This window comes from Vigna umbellata, chromosome 8 (assembly GCF_029865625.1).
Source record: "Vigna umbellata cultivar VRB3 chromosome 8, Vumbellata_1.0, whole genome shotgun sequence".
Taxonomy (NCBI): Eukaryota; Viridiplantae; Streptophyta; class Magnoliopsida; order Fabales; family Fabaceae; genus Vigna; species Vigna umbellata.
In genome coordinates, this window is record NC_142172.1 from 3,368,435 (window position 1) to 3,388,516 (window position 20,082).

Consider the following 20,082-nt stretch of genomic DNA (forward strand, 5'->3'; position numbering starts at 1 on the left):
ATGGATATGAGGGAAGAAATAGAGATCCCTCTCATTCTTGGAAGACCATTCATGAAGACAGCCAAGGTTGTAATTCATGTAGATGATGGAGTTTAAACATTAAAAGATCAAGATGAAGAGGTGACTTTTAATGTCTTCAATGATGTGCATCCAATTCAAGTAAAAAAGACTAGTCCTAAAACAACAGATGAAGTTCTATCAGTGACTAGTCTACCTGATCAAGCTGCCGATTTGGTCAAGAGGAGCCATAATTGTTTTTCCCCAAAAGTAAAGGAGGAGGATGGAGATAATGAAGAGAAACAAGTGCACCAAGACTCGGTGCTGGAAAATAATGAACCTAAACCTGGCCAACCAATGAAATTCAAGAACAAGTTATGGGTTATCAAGGATATTAAAGCAAAGGGAGTTTTTGAGATTGAGACTCCCTATCCTACGAGAGTAAAGTTGGTGACTAGGAATCTGCTGAGATTTTGTTGGTGTCATGAAAGAAAGAAGAACGCCAACATCAAAAATTCAAACTGAGCTTAGTGGTGTAAAGCTAATGACGTTAAACGAGCGCTTACTGGGAGGCAACCTGATGACAAATTTATGAACAACGAAAAATGGCGCCACAAACTTGTTGAACAATCGGCAAGTGTGACCGAATCGTATCAAGTAATAAAACAAGGTAAGACCAAGTATCGTTTTCCCAAAGGACTCACGGCCTAATTTAGCTATGTGGTTTGTTGATTATTTAAGACTTAAGAACAAATTGATTTTAGGTTTCAATGCAAGAGACAGTAATTAAATATGTATGCATGAATTTGATCAATGGAGAAAAACATAATATAAACACTTCAATGAATTAGATGGATGAGTATGTTGTTGGGGTTATCAATTTCATCTTATCCACTCTCATATACTTTTAGGAATTCATCATTCTTATCATCAATGCTAATGCCACTCTCTAAATCACCTTGCAAGAAGGCCTATCCCTAATTACGAGTTCATACAATTCCTAGCATTCCTAGTAATTAGTTCTTAAAGTGCAGGAGCTTCAAGGCAAACAATATGCTATTGGGAGAAATTCCCCGGATCTAGACTTCCCCATACGTTTCCGTATCGACAAAATCAATAATCATGGCAATGAATGACTTAAACAAAGCAAGCAATAAGCAAAGAGGAAAAACCCTAGCTAAAGATGAAAGAAAGCATATATCTTAATATAAGACATTAAATCAAATTCCATATATGAGAGTTTCACAAGACTACATTGATTCCCCAACAACAATACAAGGTTTAGTTCACCATATTCATGGTGAAACTAGATGAACAATAAGGAAAGAATGAAAGATAAAACCCTAGAAAGAGGAGGAGGTAGCCTGAGCATCCAAGACCTTCCTTCAAGGGGTGGAAAAGAGAGTGTTTGCTTCGTCTCTGCCAAAGATACAAACCCTAGGACGTCCTAAAGCTTATATACTATTCTAAAATTACAAAAAATTAGGCCCAAGCCCAAAATAGTACCGCTCAGCGGTAAACTACCGCTCAGCGGTAAGTGCGTGAGTTGTTTTTTCTCCCCTCAGCGGCCTTTTCACCCCTCAACGGAGCCAATGTGACTGCCTGAGTGCCGCTCAGCGGTAAACTGCCGCTGAGCGGCAGTTGCGGCTTCTCCTTTTGCACTTTTTGATGCCTTTTCTAATTCCATCTCTATCCTTCTTCATTTCTTTCACCAAATTCACCTTAAAACCTGCATAAAAACACTGAAATCAAGCATAAACCTGTCCAGCTCTCTTATTTCTAAAAATATGACCAAAAGCATGATTTCAAGCTAGTTTCTAAGTGTTAAAGGTTGCTTTTAGTATCAATTTTAAGCATGAAAATAACAGTTTTTCAACTGTTATCACAACCCCAAACTTAGAACTTTGCTTGTCCTCAAGCAAACAAGATGTAACTCAATCTTCTACCAATCCTTATAATGGTTCACTCATTCAAAAATCTTCTTTTCAAGATAAGTAAAGACTTCAATCAAACTCATGACAAAGATTTCAATCAAGACATGCACATGCCTTCGTGTTCACAAAGTCACTTAATATCCAACAAATGTTATTTTTCATGAATGATTAATCAACTAAACATGGATGTTCATGTGCTCAATGAATATTTCCTCACTAGGTAAAGTGTTTCACTCAAACACAAGTGTATAAGAGGTAATCACTCATTCACTCTACTATCACAATGTCACATGAATCATCTTTGCCTTTCATTTAACCACAATCAAATAAATTCACAAGCATGCATCATCACAAGGACTTTTTAAATGGCTTATAATGTGGCTGGGCTAACAAGAAAATTGGTTTTTCTGGATCACAAAACCCTTGAGTTAAGAGAATCATATCAACACAATCATTCTTATTTATTCCCAACTTTCTTTTGCATTGAGCTTTGCTTTTTCTTTTCTTTTCTTTCTCTTTTTCCTTTTCTTTTCATATTTTTATTTCTTAGCACTTAGCTCAATGCTTTCAATTTCCCTTTCTATTTTACAACAACCCCAAACTTGAACATTTGTCAATACCACAAAATATTTTCTACTTAACTCAAGGTAAAGCTTTTCAACAAGGGTTTCCCAATCATGTTCAAGGCTAAGGGTTCAAATGATAGAACACATAGTGTTCTCTTTTAGTGGCTAAATTTATGAATTTGGCTAATAGAAAGGTTACCAACAAATGACCTTGATCATATGATGCAAACAAGCAAGTAATTCAATCATAGAAAACCTGGGTAACTCTGGAGCTCAAAACCTCACATATAAGCTCATTCACATTCCACATATAAAATCCTACTTAGAATCATAATCACAATCACAACATCTTGCATTTGTTCACAATGCTTGTGAACCACCTGTATAAGTATATAATGTGCACATTCTCAACATCAATCCATATCAAAGTATCATCAAGCATCACTTATCAAACAACAATCATAAGCAAACCATCACAACAGAAAAAATTTCCAATTGAGTACATCAAATCTTATTCTAAAAACAAAAGTGAATGATAAAACAAATCCTACTCTAGTGCTTTGAAAAACTCAGCCCCAACAATGATGCTCTCTCCCAACCCCAAACTTAGATGGAAAACTAGTGAGAAAGTGAGTGGAAGGGAAATTTTCTAAAGAGGGATGAAAGGAAACATGTAGAAAACCTTTGGAAAAGTGTGTAGGAGTGTGTGTGCAGAGAAGAATCTGAAAATAGAGGCCAAAGCGTGACTTAGGGTATAAAAATACCCTAATGGGCTCGAGTTCCGCTAAGGGGCAACCTAAGCCCATTTTACGATACCACCGCTCAGCGGCACTTTCGTGTTGTGCTTTTCTTCTTCCTAGCTTACCCTAGGTGCCTCCTACCCATGCCTCTCACTTATTCCCTGCAATAACATGTTCAGATTACTCATGCAAAATCCTATTATGCAACTACAACAGAACAAACAAAAATATAATCAATCAACTGGGTTGCCTCCCAGGTAGCGCTTGTTTAATGTCACAAGCCTGACCCAAAATCCACCAACACCCATCAGTAGGTGCAAAACTTTCTTACCAACACCCATCAGTAGATGTAACAATCCTAGTATCCTTCAGTGGATACTTAACCACCTAGAATCCTTCAGTAGATGCTATATCCCAACAAAATATTTACAAAAATGATGTCCAAAAGTTCAAAATTACATCACCAAACCAAAAATTAAAAGTTCTTAAATCATTGGGTTGCCTCCCAGCAAGCGCTCTTTTAACGTCATTAGCTTGACCCAATAAAGTTCAAGTTCCTTCTTCCTGGTTGATGTCCATATTCCACCAACTCCTCAACTGCTTCCGGTGTACTGTTTTAACTCTTCTAGAATATGGAGACTCTATCTCTATCATCTCCTTTTCTTTATAGCCTTTCACAACCCACAATTTGTTTTTGACTCTCACAGGTGTACCCAGTTGGAGTTTTTCTTTCATCCAGTCATCAGGAACTTTCCTTCCTCTTCCAATCTTGTACTTTTCCGGTACCTGAAACAATAAACAGTGTTTACCTTTAACCTTGGGCTTTTCATCTTGAGAGCTAGTCATGAGTACATCTTGAAATGCAGCTTTATGACTAGCTTCTTCCTCCTGCATCTGCCTCTCATCTTTGAAGACATCTACAACAACTCTCTCTTCTCTGTCTTGGAGCACCACTATACCTTCGTTCACATCAATGATAGCTTTGGCCGTTTTCATAAACGGTCTTCCAAGAATAATGGGTATATTTTCAGTCTCCATCTCCATCACCACAAAGTCTACCAAGAACTGGAGTTTACCCACACAAACTATAATATCTTCTGCGATTCCACAGGGTTCCTTTGAAGATCCATCTGCCATTACTAAGTTAACCTTTACAGGCTTCACATCAACATCACTGATCTGCTCCAGTAAAGAATAAGGTATCAAGTTAACACTTGATCCTAAATCGAGTAAGGCTTTGTTTATCCTCTTCTTCCCTATTGTGCATGGAATGGAGAAACCTCCTGGATCTTTTACCTTTAGAGGGAATGGCTCCTTTTTAACAGCTTTATACTTTTTTGTATTATCATCTCTACGTCTTTTCCTTGTAGAGACTTCTTCTTCAGGTTTAGTATAAACTACAATTTGTTGTAGTATCTGATTCCAAGGTACATCATTGTCCACCATCCTGAATAATTCTGTAAAATCAAATTGCTTCTCTTGATTTATTGGAAAAGGAAAAATATCATTACTCTCTATCTCTCTTCTCTCTCCTTTCTCTTTTCTCTCTTTTTCTTTTTCTCTCTCTTCTTTTTCTTTTTCTCTCTTTTCTCTCTCTTCTTTTTCTTGCTCTCCTTCTTCTAACTCAACTCTCTCATCATTTGTACTCTCCACCACTTTGCATTCTTCCCTGGGTTAACCTCAATATTAGCCCTAAAATTTTTGTTTGGCCTCTCTTCCAACTGCTTGGTAATCTGACCCATTTGAGTCTCCCAATTCCTAATAGAAGCCTCAGTGCTCTTTTGAGTAGACTCAGTTTTCTGTATGAACTGATTAAGAGTTTCTTCCATCCTTATTGACCTTTCATTAAGTAAAGCAATCTGTTGCCATAAGGTTGGTTGTTGCTGTTGCTTATTGAATTGCCCAGTTTGTCCAGCTTGCCCAGTTTGTCCAGCTTGCCTAGTTTGTCCGTGACCAATGCTTGGGTATGGTTTCCACCCTTGACGGTATTGATTGGCCATGAAGTTTACATCCTCTAATGCTTCTACTGGAAAAGCGCATTGACCATTGATATGGTCACCTCCACATACTTCACACAACTGTGATTGAGCCTGTGAAACAGTCTTTAACTCTTTTGGTAGTTGTGCAAGTGTTTTCGTAAGAGTCTCCAGTTGTTCACAAGGTCTTTTCTATGGCTTGTAATGTGGCTGGGCTAAGACGAAAATTGGTTTTTCCAGATCACAAAATCCTTGAGTTAAGAGAGTTATTCATAATTTCATCATTTAAACACAATCTCTCTTTTTCAACCCAACTTTCCCTTGCATTGAGCTTTTCTTTTCTTTCTTTTCTTTTCTTTTTCTTTTGCTTTTCATTTGCTCAACACTTAGCTCAATGCTTATTCTTGATTTCCCAACAACCCCAAACTTGAACCTTTATCAATACCACACAAATATTCTCAACTTACTCAAGGTAAAGATTTTCACAAAGGGTTTTCATATCATGTTTAAGGCTAAAGGTTCAAAGGATAGAACACATTGTGCTCTCTTTTATTGGGCTAAAATCATGCATTGGCTAAAAAGGGATAACAACAGATGACGTTGATCATATGACACATGCAAGCAAGTGATTCAATCATAGAAACCTAGGCAAAATCATTCATGTTTTCAAAGTAATAGCAATCATTCATAAACACTCTGGAGTTCAATCCTCACACAGGATAATTCAACCCAATTTTCCCTTCTTTTTTATTTGATTTTATTTTGACTAGGCTGCTTCTCCCGGACTTTAGTGCATTTCACTTGATGAGTTCATCACTTGAACGTCTTGGCCTGGGGACGAGGCCCAAGCTAGTGGAGGATGTGGCACGTTTGGAGCTAAAGCCATGGTAGAGGATGATTTGGAGGAAGATTCAGATGCCTTTGAGGGGAGTGATGACAACATCTCTTATTTTTCTTTACTTTTATGCATGTTTGCATTCTGTTAATTTTTTTTAATTTTAGTGAGCTATGTACTTGGTTAAATCAATACACTACTGGAAAAATAATTATTTCCGACGGCAAATTACCGAAGGACTTTGTGGCCTTCGGTAAATGTAGTTTACCGAAGGATTTTCCGAAGGCTTGTGTAGTATCACTTTACCGAAGGGTATTGGCCGTCTGTAATGGACAGGAGTGATTACCGAAGGCCTATGACCGTCCGTAAGTGAATGATGTATATGAAATTAGAAAGTGACACATTTCCCTCCCCCTCATTTCGCGAAAACCCCTTCTTCCCCAATATTGAGATTCTGTGCCCTTCCTCCCTCAGACGAACTACTGTGTGGCGTGTGCAGACTTCTTCCCAGCCTAACCATAACTGGGATACGATTCTTCCCCAGTCTTCCATTATAGGTGAAGTGTCCCATTCTCCCATCTCATTTTATTTCCCTGTTACCGTTTTCGATTAGGCATCAGTGGTGGAACCTTTCTTCTTGTAGCGTTTTGCAGTGTTCTGAGCTGAGGAAGGTCGTGGGTGGTTCACTTGAAGGCTACCATTCTCGAGGGAGGATATTGGAGGAGGCGGCGTAGAGGAGGCGGCGCAACCAGGGGAGTGGCGCTCTGTGACAAGGTCTTCCAGTACCGCTTCAGAGGCTATTGAAGGGGCTACCGTCGAGGTAAGTTGTCATTTTCATTGATGAACTATAAAAGCTAAGAACAATGTGTTCTGACTTTGTTCATTGTATGCCCAGAATGAGTTTGTGCAATATGATTTTTTACAGAAAATATTGTTCAAAGTAGTCATTTTGATTGCTAATGCATTTTTTAGAAATAGCCATTTTAAAACTAAAGCAACCTAATATCTGTTGATTATGAAAACTGATAACAAATACTGGATGAGAGTAAAAACCTACTGGTACACCTAAAAAGCCAATTTCAATAAGTAGTGAAATACTGAAGATAACATTAAAGCTGAGTCCTGTTTCACAATTTGGTGTGTCTGTCTCTGTTGAAGCATCTGAAGGTTCGTTATAGAGCATGACCTAACCATGTCACTTGGTAAGGGAATGACGGGAAGGATATCACAGATGCATATCTCAATCATGAACCCATGTGGGTCATGAAAAAACAACTGATCCACTTTGATCCCGGCTTCTTCCACTCCATTTCCTCAACCTTCTTCTCCACTACTCCCATGCTTTGACACTGTTTTCATTCATCACAAAAACCAAACAAACCATGTCAGTTTCGTTTTGTTCAGTCATTTTGTCAAACACACTGTAATTAATTTCAAGTAATGCTATGAAACAAATTTCATTTCACACTGAAACCTTGCCCGGAATGATATGTGATTATATTTCGGATTATTTTATTTCTTTCTTGGAATGTTGCTGGGGTCCTCTACTTGAAGCAACACTCATGCATTACCCAATCAGTTCTGATTCCTTGAGGAGGTCTACCTCTATAGTACACCTTGGTATCTTTTCCAGTGGACTTCCCGTAGCCTGCAGGAGTTGGAGAATCATGTCCAAGAGCTTCAAGAGCTTGTGCTGCATTACACAAGACATGTTGAAAACCTAGACAAAGGTGGTTGAAGTTGAGCTGAAAGAGTGTTTCTTGTGAGTTGTGCTCAGCTTTGAAGAGTAGCACGAGATGTGAGAGTAAGGGAAGCTATATATAATGAAAAAACTCAGCCCTGTCAGCACAGTCCATAACAATAAATGAAATAAATTTAAGGGTGAGAAAAAGAAAATGAAAAAAATAAGACATCAAACACTGAAGCGGTGAAAAAAATAAGACATCAAACACTGAAGTGGTCATTCTTGATTATTATGGCTGCTGATATACAAACTTCATAGTAAATTTGCATCTTTAATGCAGACAACTTTTGGAAGATGCTTGTGATGCTTTGTATTAGTGTCTGCCTTAATAATATATGGCTAGGAAGCATATTTTATTTAATTATCGAGTTCAATCCATTATTATCAAGTGAGTGTATAATTTATTAGGAAGCATATTTTATTTAATGTTTCTGCTTTTGCTGAGTACTTGTTAAAAAATTTAGCAAACAATCTTAAGCTGTTGTATAAGATTATTAAATGGTGCAAATATAGGTTTTTTTGGAGGAAGACCCACTGTTGAATGCAATAAAGTTGGTGTCAAATTTCGAGGTCTTGCAAATTAGGAGGAGTTAAGCATCTGAAACAAGTATGTACTCAATCATATTTTATTGAAGTTTTCAAAGTCCTGTTTTTGGTGCCTGAATGTGCATTTTGTTGGGTATGTGCTGATTTTAACATTGTAAATAACCTTATTGGAATATTTTGAATTGTGGACTTGTATTTGATTTAAATTCTGATTTGTATGGTAAAAAACTACATAACAGACCTATAATCCGTGCCTTTGGTTCATGTTTATGGTCCAAACTTGATCTCACTCTCTCCCTTTATGTCCAACATCCAACCACATTTAAAGTAAGTCTTAATGTTTGACCAAGAAACACAAAATACTAAAGTAGGCTACCAAACTACACATACACTGTTCTAAAAAGTTTAGAACAGTTAAACCTACCTAGTACAGAAATGAGACTACCAAAAGTACCTAAAACTGAAAACATGACTACCTAGAACCTAAAAGTAGTTAGCAGAATAGGATAAAAGTCATAATATGGACAAGGTTAAGAACCTTGTCCTTCCTAGCCAGTTAGTCTTTGGTTGTTTCTTACATTAGTGTGAAGGACCATTTGAACAGTGCACAGTAGTTTGTAATGACCAAATACACTTGCATAATTGGTTAAAAAACAGAAAGGTACACAACTTCTCAAAATGACTATCGTAGTTGCTATTTATGCAGCAAAAAGTGCTAAAACAGCACTATAACTGACCAAAACAGCAGAATCAAAGATAGCTAGATCAATAAACATGTAGGAAAATTCCTAAACAACAAGATCTAGCTTGAACATCTGAGCTAGGAGAATTAAATTGGGCTAAAACACGAAAGAAAAACAATGGCAAACAGCAATAAAAATGAACTGTGCACCTTACAAAGTCGCTGGAAAAATTAACAGTAGTGGCTAAAATGAGCAACAGTGATTGTGAGGTTCAAATGATTTGTCAATCAAGTTTATATCATCAAATTGGATGTGTGCAAACACTTAAACAGCCAAGGAATACACTACAACAGAATTTCACTACTGCACTTCCAAATATAGGCAAAAATGATGGTTTAAAAGGTGATTTTGCATATAGGTTCAAAATGCACCAAATGAACAGTGCACACTAATTTGAAATGGTAAAATACACTTGCTCAATTGTTCAGAATGCATAGAAATAGCCAGTACACTCGTATGACAGTAGCAGTTGCCAAGATTCAAGAAAATTAGACCAAAACTGCATAAGATTTGAAAACTAAGTGGAATCAAAGCTGGAAAGCACCAACAAAGATTATGAAAGTCCTAATTGAGTAGATCTAGCTTGAGAATATGAGCTAGGAGAGAATATGAAAGTCTTTAGAAGACCACTATTTCACACAATAATTAGTACCAAACTAGATCAAAAAGTGGACCATCACACGTTCAATAATTCTAAGCCTGAAAAACTGTAAAACTTCTCTACTATTAAATGTGACCAATTCATCTACCAAAAGAAAATTAAAATTACAATTTACTTAAACCACTTCTTGGCCCGTGACCTTACTTAATACTTTTTTTTGTTTTATTAAACAAAAGAAATGTTACACTTAGATCCTGATGGCCGTGAGCTATTTGGCAAGCAAAGAAGAAAATGTCAAGCAATTTGGTTCTCTACCTTCCAGACGTGAACTTTATCTTCTATACACAAGATCCACTGAATTGCAAAGGGAATTGAAAACAAATAAAAATAAAAGCTATCTACTACTCCATCTTAGTCAATAAGTCTCAAGCAATAAAAGTAAAATGCAATAAAGGACCAAGTCTTCTTCACGTGAAAAGGGGTTTAGAAATCTGAAAACTTTGCTCTCCTATCCATCCATTCACTTAATTCCTTCAATGAAAAGACAAAACAAGGTGCAAAGACATTAAAGGGAGGGGCTGCCACTGGACACAACAACAACACGGTATTTTATAAAAGAAAGGTAAAGATAACAAAGCATTTTGGCAAGAAAAACAAGGAGGACCCTACCACTTTCTTCATTCACGTACACCTAAGAGGTTTTCACATAAGAATACAACTTTTGAAAGCTTTTGTTGTTGCCAAAGAATAAAAAACGTAGCTGCACATTCACTTCACCTCTCTATTCATCTTTCAAAAGTAAACAAAGTAGAAATGTGTAAAATAATGATGTTGCTGGACCCATGAACATTATATAAAAGAAAGACAAGCAAAAACATATTGATTGGAAGGTGAAAACATGCAATTCTTCCAGTAGGGCTGTCCAACTTTCTTTAAGCAAAATTAAACTACAAGTTCTGAAATTTAAAGCATACTACCGTGCAAACAAACCAAAGTCATTGAAAGCATTAAAAATTTCATAAACTATACTACTATATGGACCACTTTTTGCGAGAATTCATGTGTTGATGGATCATGGTTGCACTTCTCCAAATTGCAGTAGGAATCACACAATTCTACCTCTTTTGACCGAGAATCACACCTCCATATTCATCTACTTCTTCAAGAGTTTTCTCCAAGCAGTTCACCATGCTCACTCTCTCAAAAGCTCCTCACATATGCGTATCTTCCAGTCATTACAGCAACTTCCTCTCTTCATCTCCAACTCAGTTCTTGTATTTCAAGAAAAGAAAGAAACGTATACTTCACTTCAGCCGTGAAAGCAACTTGTTCTTCTCTCCCTCTCTGAACGTATCATCTCACACCACCACCAATTCTTCCTTCATCCAGCCATGATCTCTGTAATACACTTGCTATACTCCATGGAAAAAAAGGAAAAGAAGATGCCTCTTTCCAATTGTCGAGAGGAAGAATTTAAGAGAGATCTCCAAATCCTTCTGTTGTCTCCTTCTGACCATAGGCTTTAGGCTTGTCTCCTCCCCTAGCATCTAGCTTCCTCATTTTTCTTCAATCAATTCCCTGTGCTTGGATGTAGCTATGCCAATTGGTGTTTCATGTTGACAAAAATTGATGCCTATAATCTCCACGTGCAATAAGCCAACTGCTGTAAAACTTATTCTAAACACATGTGGCATACCACGTGCTTGAATTCCTCACACTCTGATTTCAAATTCTGCATCAAAATTCATGTCTGGTTTGATCATGTGCACACTGTTTTTGTTCAGATTTATTGATTCTAATGCTTGAGACAAGTTTATTTGATGAATTTATACATGTTTCAAGTGCTAGAAATCTGTATTGACCACTAAATTTCAAAAACAGTAGTTGAGTTGATCAAAATCTGGTTTCCAAAACTGTCACAATTCTCCATAAGTTTTTGCACCGTGCTTGAATCCTTGCCATGTTTTAGGCCATTTTAATTCTCCTAGCTAACATGTTCAAGCTAGATCTGGTTGCTTAGGACTTTTCTTACATGTTTCTTGATCCATCCAGCATTGATTCACATGAATTTCCAATTCTACTGCAGTTTTGCTTTATTTTTATGCATTCTTAAGCAACTACCACTGTCATTTGTTGCTACTGTGTGTTTCTGTGATGTTTCAATGTTTGTGAAAGTATATTTTGTGAATTGAAATCTGTTTCTACTGTTGAAATGGTCATTAAGAAGCCTATATGCAGATTTCCTCTGTATACCACCAAATTTTGCTGTATTTTTGGCTTCAGTTGCTGTGATTTTGCGAATCTGTCTCTGCAAGTGCATTTTCAAAGTGTATGCAAGTTTATTTTACCATTTAAAACTTGTGCACACTGTTCATTTGGTCATTTGTCAGTTCATATGCAAAATTTCTTACTAGACCATCCATTTTGCCTACATTTGGAAGTGCACTAGTGAAGTACTGTTGCAGTGTGTTTCTTGACTATTTAAGTGTTTCCACACATCCAATTTGATGATATAAACTTGTTTGACAAATCATTTGAGCCTCACATATACTGCCACTCATATATATGCAGTGAAACCTCTTAAGGGCTACTATAAATGCACTAGAATGGTGAAATCATGATGACTGCACTAAAGTAACCTCTTAAGGGCTACTTAACTTCATTAAGTTAAGTAGTCATTTCAAATCCTATGGTACTACACACATTCTCAATGAAATGAGAAGGGTAAAAATACTATAAACACTTAGAACGTACAAAATATGTGGAAGTACTCTAGACAAGAGAACTTCAGGTGTAATAAGTTGTCTCCTCCAACTTTAATACACAACCCCTTAGGATGTTTAATGCATTTCAATACTGAGGACTTGTCTTTGCATGCCCTTATTGAATGCCTATGACCATAGTGTTGAAATTGCCTTCCATGTTCGACTTCAGTAGTAATTGCTTTATTACTTATGTCACATGGAGTGTTGCTGTTTTGGCTAAGTTTGTATTTGTTTGGCTTGTCACAGAACATGGCCCATTATCCCAACCATCGTGGATGGATGTACGACCGTTGTTATAGTGGAAGGAGAGGTTTGAAAGAATCTTTTGTCATCGGAGTTGAAGAGTTCGTGGAGACGGCACGACGATATCAATATTATGCCCTTGATGGAGGGATTCGATGTCCATGCATCAAGTGCGAATGCACAAGCATTCTGAAAGATGAAGTCGTCAAAGTTCACCTTTACCAAAAAGGGTTCATGCCTAATTACACGGTCTGGACATTTCATGGTGAAGAAATTCCTTCGACCTCCACTGCAGCTGAAAAAACGGCTTGCATCAGGTTCGAATACTGTTGTACATACATGTGAGATAGATCAATTTGCCTACATGCAAGAGATGGTCGACCATGCTCTTCGTCACCATGCTGCAGAAGCAGACGATACTCATGATGAAGAGCCTCCAAATGAAACGACGCAGAGGTTTTACAATTTACTGACAGAGGCAAATCTACCTGTATTTGAAGGTTCATCTGAGTCAAAATTGTCAGTGTGCATTAGACTCATGGCTGGCAAATCTAATTGGAACGTTCCCATTCAAGCAGTGGACTTCTATACAAAACTGATGTTAGATTTGACACCACCAAACAATTTGATGCCGAAGAATTATTACCAAGCCAAAAAATGTGTTTCAAAGTTGGGATTGGATGTGAAGAAGATTGATTGTTGTGTTAATGGATGTATGTTATTCTATGACAATGAGAGTGGCAAAAATGATGCATTGTTGGTGGAATGCAAGTTTTGTGGCTCACCTCGATATCAGACAATGCATGCTGGACGGAGGCAAAAAAAACCAATTCCATTAAAGTCCATGTTCTACTTGCCTATAATTCCAAGATTACAAAGATTGTTTACTTCAATGCAAACAGCAGAACACATGACATGGCATGATGGTAACAAAACTCCGGGACTTTTGCGTCATCCTTCTGATGGTGAAGCTTGGAAGCACTTCAATCGTAAACATCCATCCTTTGCTAGTGAACCGCGTAACGTCAGACTTGGTCTATGCTCTGATGGGTTTACCCCGTACATTCAGGCGTCTGCATCACCGTATTCATGTTGGCCCGTGATAGTTACCCCATACAATCTACCACCGGAGATGTGCATGACAAAGCCTTACATGTTTTTATCGTGTATAATACCAGGTCCATCTAATCCCAAATCATTGATTGATGTTTACTTGGAGCCTTTGATTGATGATTTGAAGAAGTTATGGAATGGTGTTTGGACGTATGACGTTTCAAGGAGGCAAAATTTCCTTATGAGGGCAGCCTTGATGTGGACTATTAATGACTTCCCAGCGTACGGCATGTTATCTGGTTGGAGCACACATGGTCGATTAGCTTGTCCACATTGCATGGAACGTACAAAGTCATTCCAATTGAGTCATGGTCGGAAAAGTAGTTGGTTTGACTGCCATCGACGGTTCTTGCCCATTGATCACCCCTTTAGAAGAAACAAAAAGGCATTTCGAAAAGGACAAGTTGAAACGGATATGCCCCCGCCAAAGTTGACTGGATCACACGTGTGGAGAAGAGTGAAAGACTATCCAAAAGTGACTGAATCTGGTCAGAATAGGCTAGAAGGGTTTGGGGAATGGCATAATTGGACTAAAAGAAGCATATTTTGGGAACTTCCCTATTGGAAGGACAACTTGCTAAGACACAACATCGATGTGATGCACACAGAAAAAAATTTCTTTGACAATGTCTTCAACACAGTTATGAATGTTAAAGGTAAGACAAAAGATAATGAGAAAGCAAGAAAAGATTTACCTTTGTATTGTGGACGAAAAGACTTAGAGTTGAAGGCACAAGGTAACGGCCGATTATTTAAACCAAAAGCAAATTACACCATGTCAAAAGACGAGACAAGAATAGTGTGTGCATGGATCAAGGAGCTTAGAATGCCAGATGGATATGCTTCTAACTTGTCCAGATGTGCCAATGTTCAGAACGGTACTATTCAAGGGTTGAAGAGTCATGATTGTCATGTATTCATGGAGACTTTCATCCCTCTTGCGTTCAGTTGTTTGCCAACACACGTGTTACATCCACTGATAGAAATCAGTAACTTCTTTAAAGATTTGTGTTGCACGACACTAAAGGAAGATTCCCTTAAAAAGATGGATGAAAATATCCCGATTATTCTCTGCAAATTGGAAAGAATATTCCCTCCTGCATTCTTTGATTCAATGGAGCACATTGCAATACATCTTGCATATGAAGCTTGGCTTGGGGGACCCGTGCAGTACAGGTGGATGTATCCCTTTGAAAGGTTTATGGGAGAATCCAAACGCTCAGTTAAAAATAAAGCTAGAGTGGAAGGCTCAATTTGTGCAGCTTACTTGCACAGAGAGACAACTTATTTTTGTTCACATTATTTCAAGAACTTCATGTTGTCCCCCACTCATGTCAGAAATGAAATGCAATGGCAAGTTGAACGACGTGAAGGTGCATTATCAGTTTTTCGACAAACAGGCCGTCACGCAGGGAAAGAATTCACTCACTGGTTAACTGATGCTGAATTCAACTCTGCTCATGTCCATGTCTTGATCAATTGCAGTGAAGTAAAGCCGTACCTTGAGTATGTCATCATCCATCTCTAATCTATCAAACGGTTTAATTGTTATACACTAATGAATTTCATTTGTACCAGCTCATTTGTTGTGGCTGAGCAAGTCGCAGAAGGAAACACTTCTGCTAGAATACACTCAGAGTTTCCGCATTGGTTTAGAAATCAGGTCCGTAGTTTTTCCTACGTTTAGAGCAAGGTAAATTTGACCATTGCTTTTAAAATTTTGTTACTACCTTTGTAGGTTTTTAATCAGGCATTAACTCCCACGGTTCAAGAGTTAAGACATCTCTCCAATTGGCCAATGAGATGTGTCAAAGAATGGCACACTTACTTCATCAATGGTTACAAATTCCATACACATGAATGGTCTAAAGGAAAGAAAACATCAAATTGTGGCGTGTATGTCAAGGGCCTAACAGAGGGGTCTTATGATGATTTCTACGGCATCATTCATAAAATATATGAGTTAGAGTACAACAGCACTACTTCTCCAAACAGAGTGGTACTCTTCTATTGTGAATGGTTTGATCCTTCTAGAGCTGGTACTAGAGTCGATCCACGCTTTAATATTGTCGAACTGAACCAGAGATTAAGATATGGGCCTTTTGATCCTTTCATTCTACCATCTAATGTGAGACAGGTTTATTATGTGTCATATCCACCATTTCGCAATATTGACAAGCGTGGTTGGGCCGTAGCAATACAAACGAAGCCTAGAGGTCGCATAGACTCAAATGAAGTTGAGGAAGATGTAGCCTACCAACTTGACCAAATGTCACAACCACAAGAAATTATCGAAGTTGAACGTATAACCGCATTGGTCGACCCTGATGGTGATGGAGATGAATTAGAAGCAACAGTACAAGGTGATGAAGAACAAGAGGAAGAAGAAGAAGAAGAAGAAGAAGAAGAAGAAGAAGCAAATGAAGAAGAAGAAGAAGAAGATGATGATGATGATGATGACGATGAAGAAGAAGAACAAGAAGAAGAAGACGATGATGAAGATGAAGATGAAGATGATGATCATGATGACGATGATTGAATGTTGAACATCTATTGTAGCAAATTGGACTATCATTTCATTACCATTATCTAAAATACCATCTTGAAGTTGTATGCAATTACTTGTACATTGACTTTGAAAACAATTCATCCTTCTTTATTTATTTATATTTATTCGCTTTGTTTGTAACCATTTCAATGCAGTAATGACAGGACAAGGTTCAGAGCGTCCTGATAAAGGAAAAGGGGTAGCAAGGCCTACAAAGAGGCAACGGCAGACACCAAAGTATGTACTTAGGGTGCCTGCTAGACTACCTACCCCTGCTCCCGGTAGTTCATCATCTGTGGGGCCTCCTCCTACCCCTATTATACAGACTCCTACACCAGCAGTAGACCCCACTCCTCCTCCTCCTGCAGTACACCCTTCTACTACCACTGCAGTAGACCCTTCTCCTCCTCCTGCAGCACACCCTTCTACAACCCCTGCCACAGACCTCTTCCTCCTCCTATTATTGCCACCCCCACTCCTCCCCCTATTGTTATTACCCCCACTCCTCTCTCTGACCCTACTTCTATACCTTCCTCATCTTCTGTACCTCCTTCTGAGACCGTCACACCACTTGGTGATCCAGATTCAAGTGGTGATGGTGAAGATCTTGACCCGCCCCTCCATGATCGACCATGGATTGAGCCCTATGGTAAAGGGTAAGTTTATAATCTGTTGATATCATTTGATGTTTAAACCATATTGTAATTGAAATGAGCTTTCTTATGCAGGTTTATTCCATCTAGGGTTGCTTCCCAGGCCATCACACGTTCAATAAAGCAACAGTTTTTAACTCCATGGCCTACTTGGGGAGCAATACCTAAGGACGACAGGAAGCCATTCTGGCAGCGCTTTCAGGTGAGCAATCTATTACACTAATGTTGGGAATATTTTAGTATGTTCTGTAATCAATGTTTGTTCTCTTTAATGTTACAGATGAAGGTGCAGTGGAAACCTGAACATGAAACTCAGATACACAGAAATTTCCACATGAAAGCATCTCATCGGCTGTCAGAGATGTTTAGGGATGCCCGGAATGCAGCACAGCGCCCTAACTGGCTGGGTGAGCACATTTGGAACTCTTTACTGGCCCATTGGAATACAGTAGAGTTCCGCAATAAGTGTGCCAAAGCCCAGCGGAACAGAGCGTCTGAAAGGGGTGGCACCCTGCATACTGGTGGGTCGATCACCATTCATGAGCATGCCATTCGTATGGTATAATCTCATTACATAACTTTTTCTTTCATACACAAGTTATGTATATTGTATTTCATATGTACGCTTGTAATTCTTAATTATGTTACAGGCACAGGCTCTAGGACGGGCGGTCCATGTTGATGAGGTCTTTGCACAGACTCATGTTCGGAAGGGAACTAATGAATTTGTTGATGAAAGATCTCGGAAGACTCATGTAAGCAAATAACACTATTACTAATTTTTTATTTCTGTTATACTATCGTTCTCTGACATTGCTTTTAATGTTTCAACAGGAAGACTTTTCTACGAGACTTTCACAGGTTAGATCTGAACATGAGTCAGCTCCTACACCGGATGATGCCAGTAATGCAGATGATGACATCCGTAGGACGCAGTGCTGGATCGACACCGTTGGTGGGAAGAAAAAGGGACGAGTGTATGGTGCGGGACAGCTTGCTGCAAACTATACAGCATCCAGAGGAGGTACTCTGAAGCACCAGCCTTCTTCTTCCACCAGTACTCCTGACGAGGTTCTTCAACTCAGGCAGGAACTCCATCAACGTGACCAGGAGCTCACTGATCTCAGAGCAGAGTTTTCAAATTTTAAGGCCCTGGTCATGACTGTCTTGCCTCAAACCTCACAGGACGTACAAAATATCCCTCCCACCCAATCACGACCGTCCTCATCACCTGCTGCCACTCAGCAGCCCACTTCAGTCCAACCCTCATCAGTCCAACCCTCATCAGTCCAACCCACACCAGTCCAGCCATCAATAGAGGAGCAGGATGATGAAAATCATTCTGATGATAGTTATGTACATTATTAGGTTTCATTTTCTCATTACTTGTTAGACAAACTTTTGGATATTAGAACATTTTTAGTTGATATCATTTCAATGTTAGATGTACTTACAGACTTTGGATGTTACAACATCCTTGTGTTACATTGTTTTATGTTTGAACTATAAATACATTATTTTTACATTAATGGATGTCCTGTGGATTATTTGATGTGCCTTGGATATTGATCATTGATTGGATCTTTGAGATGCACATTATGCATGTTTGTATGTGTTTGAAAATTGTTATGCAGGTCTGTTTGTAAATTAAATTTGTTATACAGGTCTGGGTTGCAGAGGGAAAACCATTTCTCTAAAACCTGCTCTGCATTTTACCGAAGGCTTTTGCCCTTCGGTAAATGCCCTCGTCTGGCCATTACCGAAGGCTCCCGCCCTTCGGTAAATACCCTCGAATGCTCATTACCGAGGGCTTCTGCCCTTCGGAAATTACCGAAGGCTTTCGCCCTTCGGTAATTACCGAGGGCTTTCGCCCTTCGGTAATTACCGAAGGCTTCTGACCCTCGGTAATTACCGAAGGTCAGAAGCCCTCGGTAATGGTTAGCGACAAGGGATTTACCGAAGGATTTTTGGCCGTCGATAGGCCTTCGGTAAACGTCCATTATCGACGGCTTTTGGCATTTTCCGAGGGTTTCTGGCCTTCGGTAATGCCCTACTTTTTTGTAGTGATAGTTTGCTGCAATGGTTTGGTGTGAAGTGATAACGGTTGAATATACCCTTATCTGTGATGCAGTTTTGATACTAAATCAACCCTTTTTGACTTAGAAGCTTACTTGAACTCATGTTTTTAGTTTAGTTTTGTGAATAAGTGAGTAGAGGTTATACTTTATGATTTTATCACTAAATTCCCTTTATTTTGTAGCTAATAATGTGCCTGGAAGAAACTCCAACAATGTATAGTGCTGAATCAGCCATAAAAGTAAGCAAAACAGGAAAAAAAAAAGTGAGTTTTGGAATTCTACCGCCAGGGCTGATCATAACAGTTGAAAAACTGTTATTTTCATACTTAAAATTGATACTAAAAGCAACCTTTAACACTCAGAAACTAGCTTGAACTCATATTTTTGCTTTAGTTTTGGGAATAAGAGAGTTGAAAGTGAACTTAATGGTTTTGTGCAAGATTCCCTTGATTTTGTAGGCTAATTGAATGATTTCAAAGAAGAATTGAAGTACCGAATGATTGGAGTGCTGAAAAGTCAACAAGAAAAGTCAACCAGTCAACCAGAAAAGTCAATCAGATGAGTTTTGGGCCATTTTTATGCGATTTTATGATCTGTTTAGGCCTGGACCCCTTTTCTATTATTTTTATGTCCTATTTAAAGACCTAGATGTCTTAGGGTTTATATCTTTGGCTGGGAGGAAGCATAAACACACTTTTCACCCCTTGGGGGTAGATTGGGAGATGGTGACGGCTCTCCTCTTCTCTTTCTAGGGTTTTTCTATCTCTTTCATTCTTTCATTATTGTTCATCTAGTTTCACCATGAATATGGTGAACTAAACCTTATATTGTTGTTGGGGAATCAATGTAGTCTTGTGAAACTCTCATATATGGAATTTGTTTTAACATCTTAATTTAAGACTTATGCTTTCTTTCATCATTAGTTAGGGTTTTTCCTCTTTGCTTAACGCTTGCTTTGTTTAACTCATTCATTGCCATGATTATTGATTTTGTCGATATG

At 38.4% G+C, this 20,082-nt stretch overlaps 1 protein-coding gene across 1 annotated transcript; it reads left to right on the plus strand.

The window, feature by feature from the left end:
* On the plus strand, positions 1-18,551 carry LOC148193875 (uncharacterized). The gene is made up of 10 exons (XM_088096386.1): positions 1-66; positions 169-443; positions 5,984-6,100; positions 6,742-6,868; positions 7,164-7,215; positions 16,677-17,007; positions 17,080-17,206; positions 17,285-17,563; positions 17,655-17,759; positions 17,839-18,551. The coding sequence occupies exons 1-10, from the start codon at positions 1-3 to the stop codon at positions 18,370-18,372; spliced, it is 2,013 nt and encodes a 670-aa protein (XP_087952512.1). The 3' UTR covers positions 18,373-18,551.
* Positions 18,552-20,082: the final 1,531 nt, after the last annotated feature.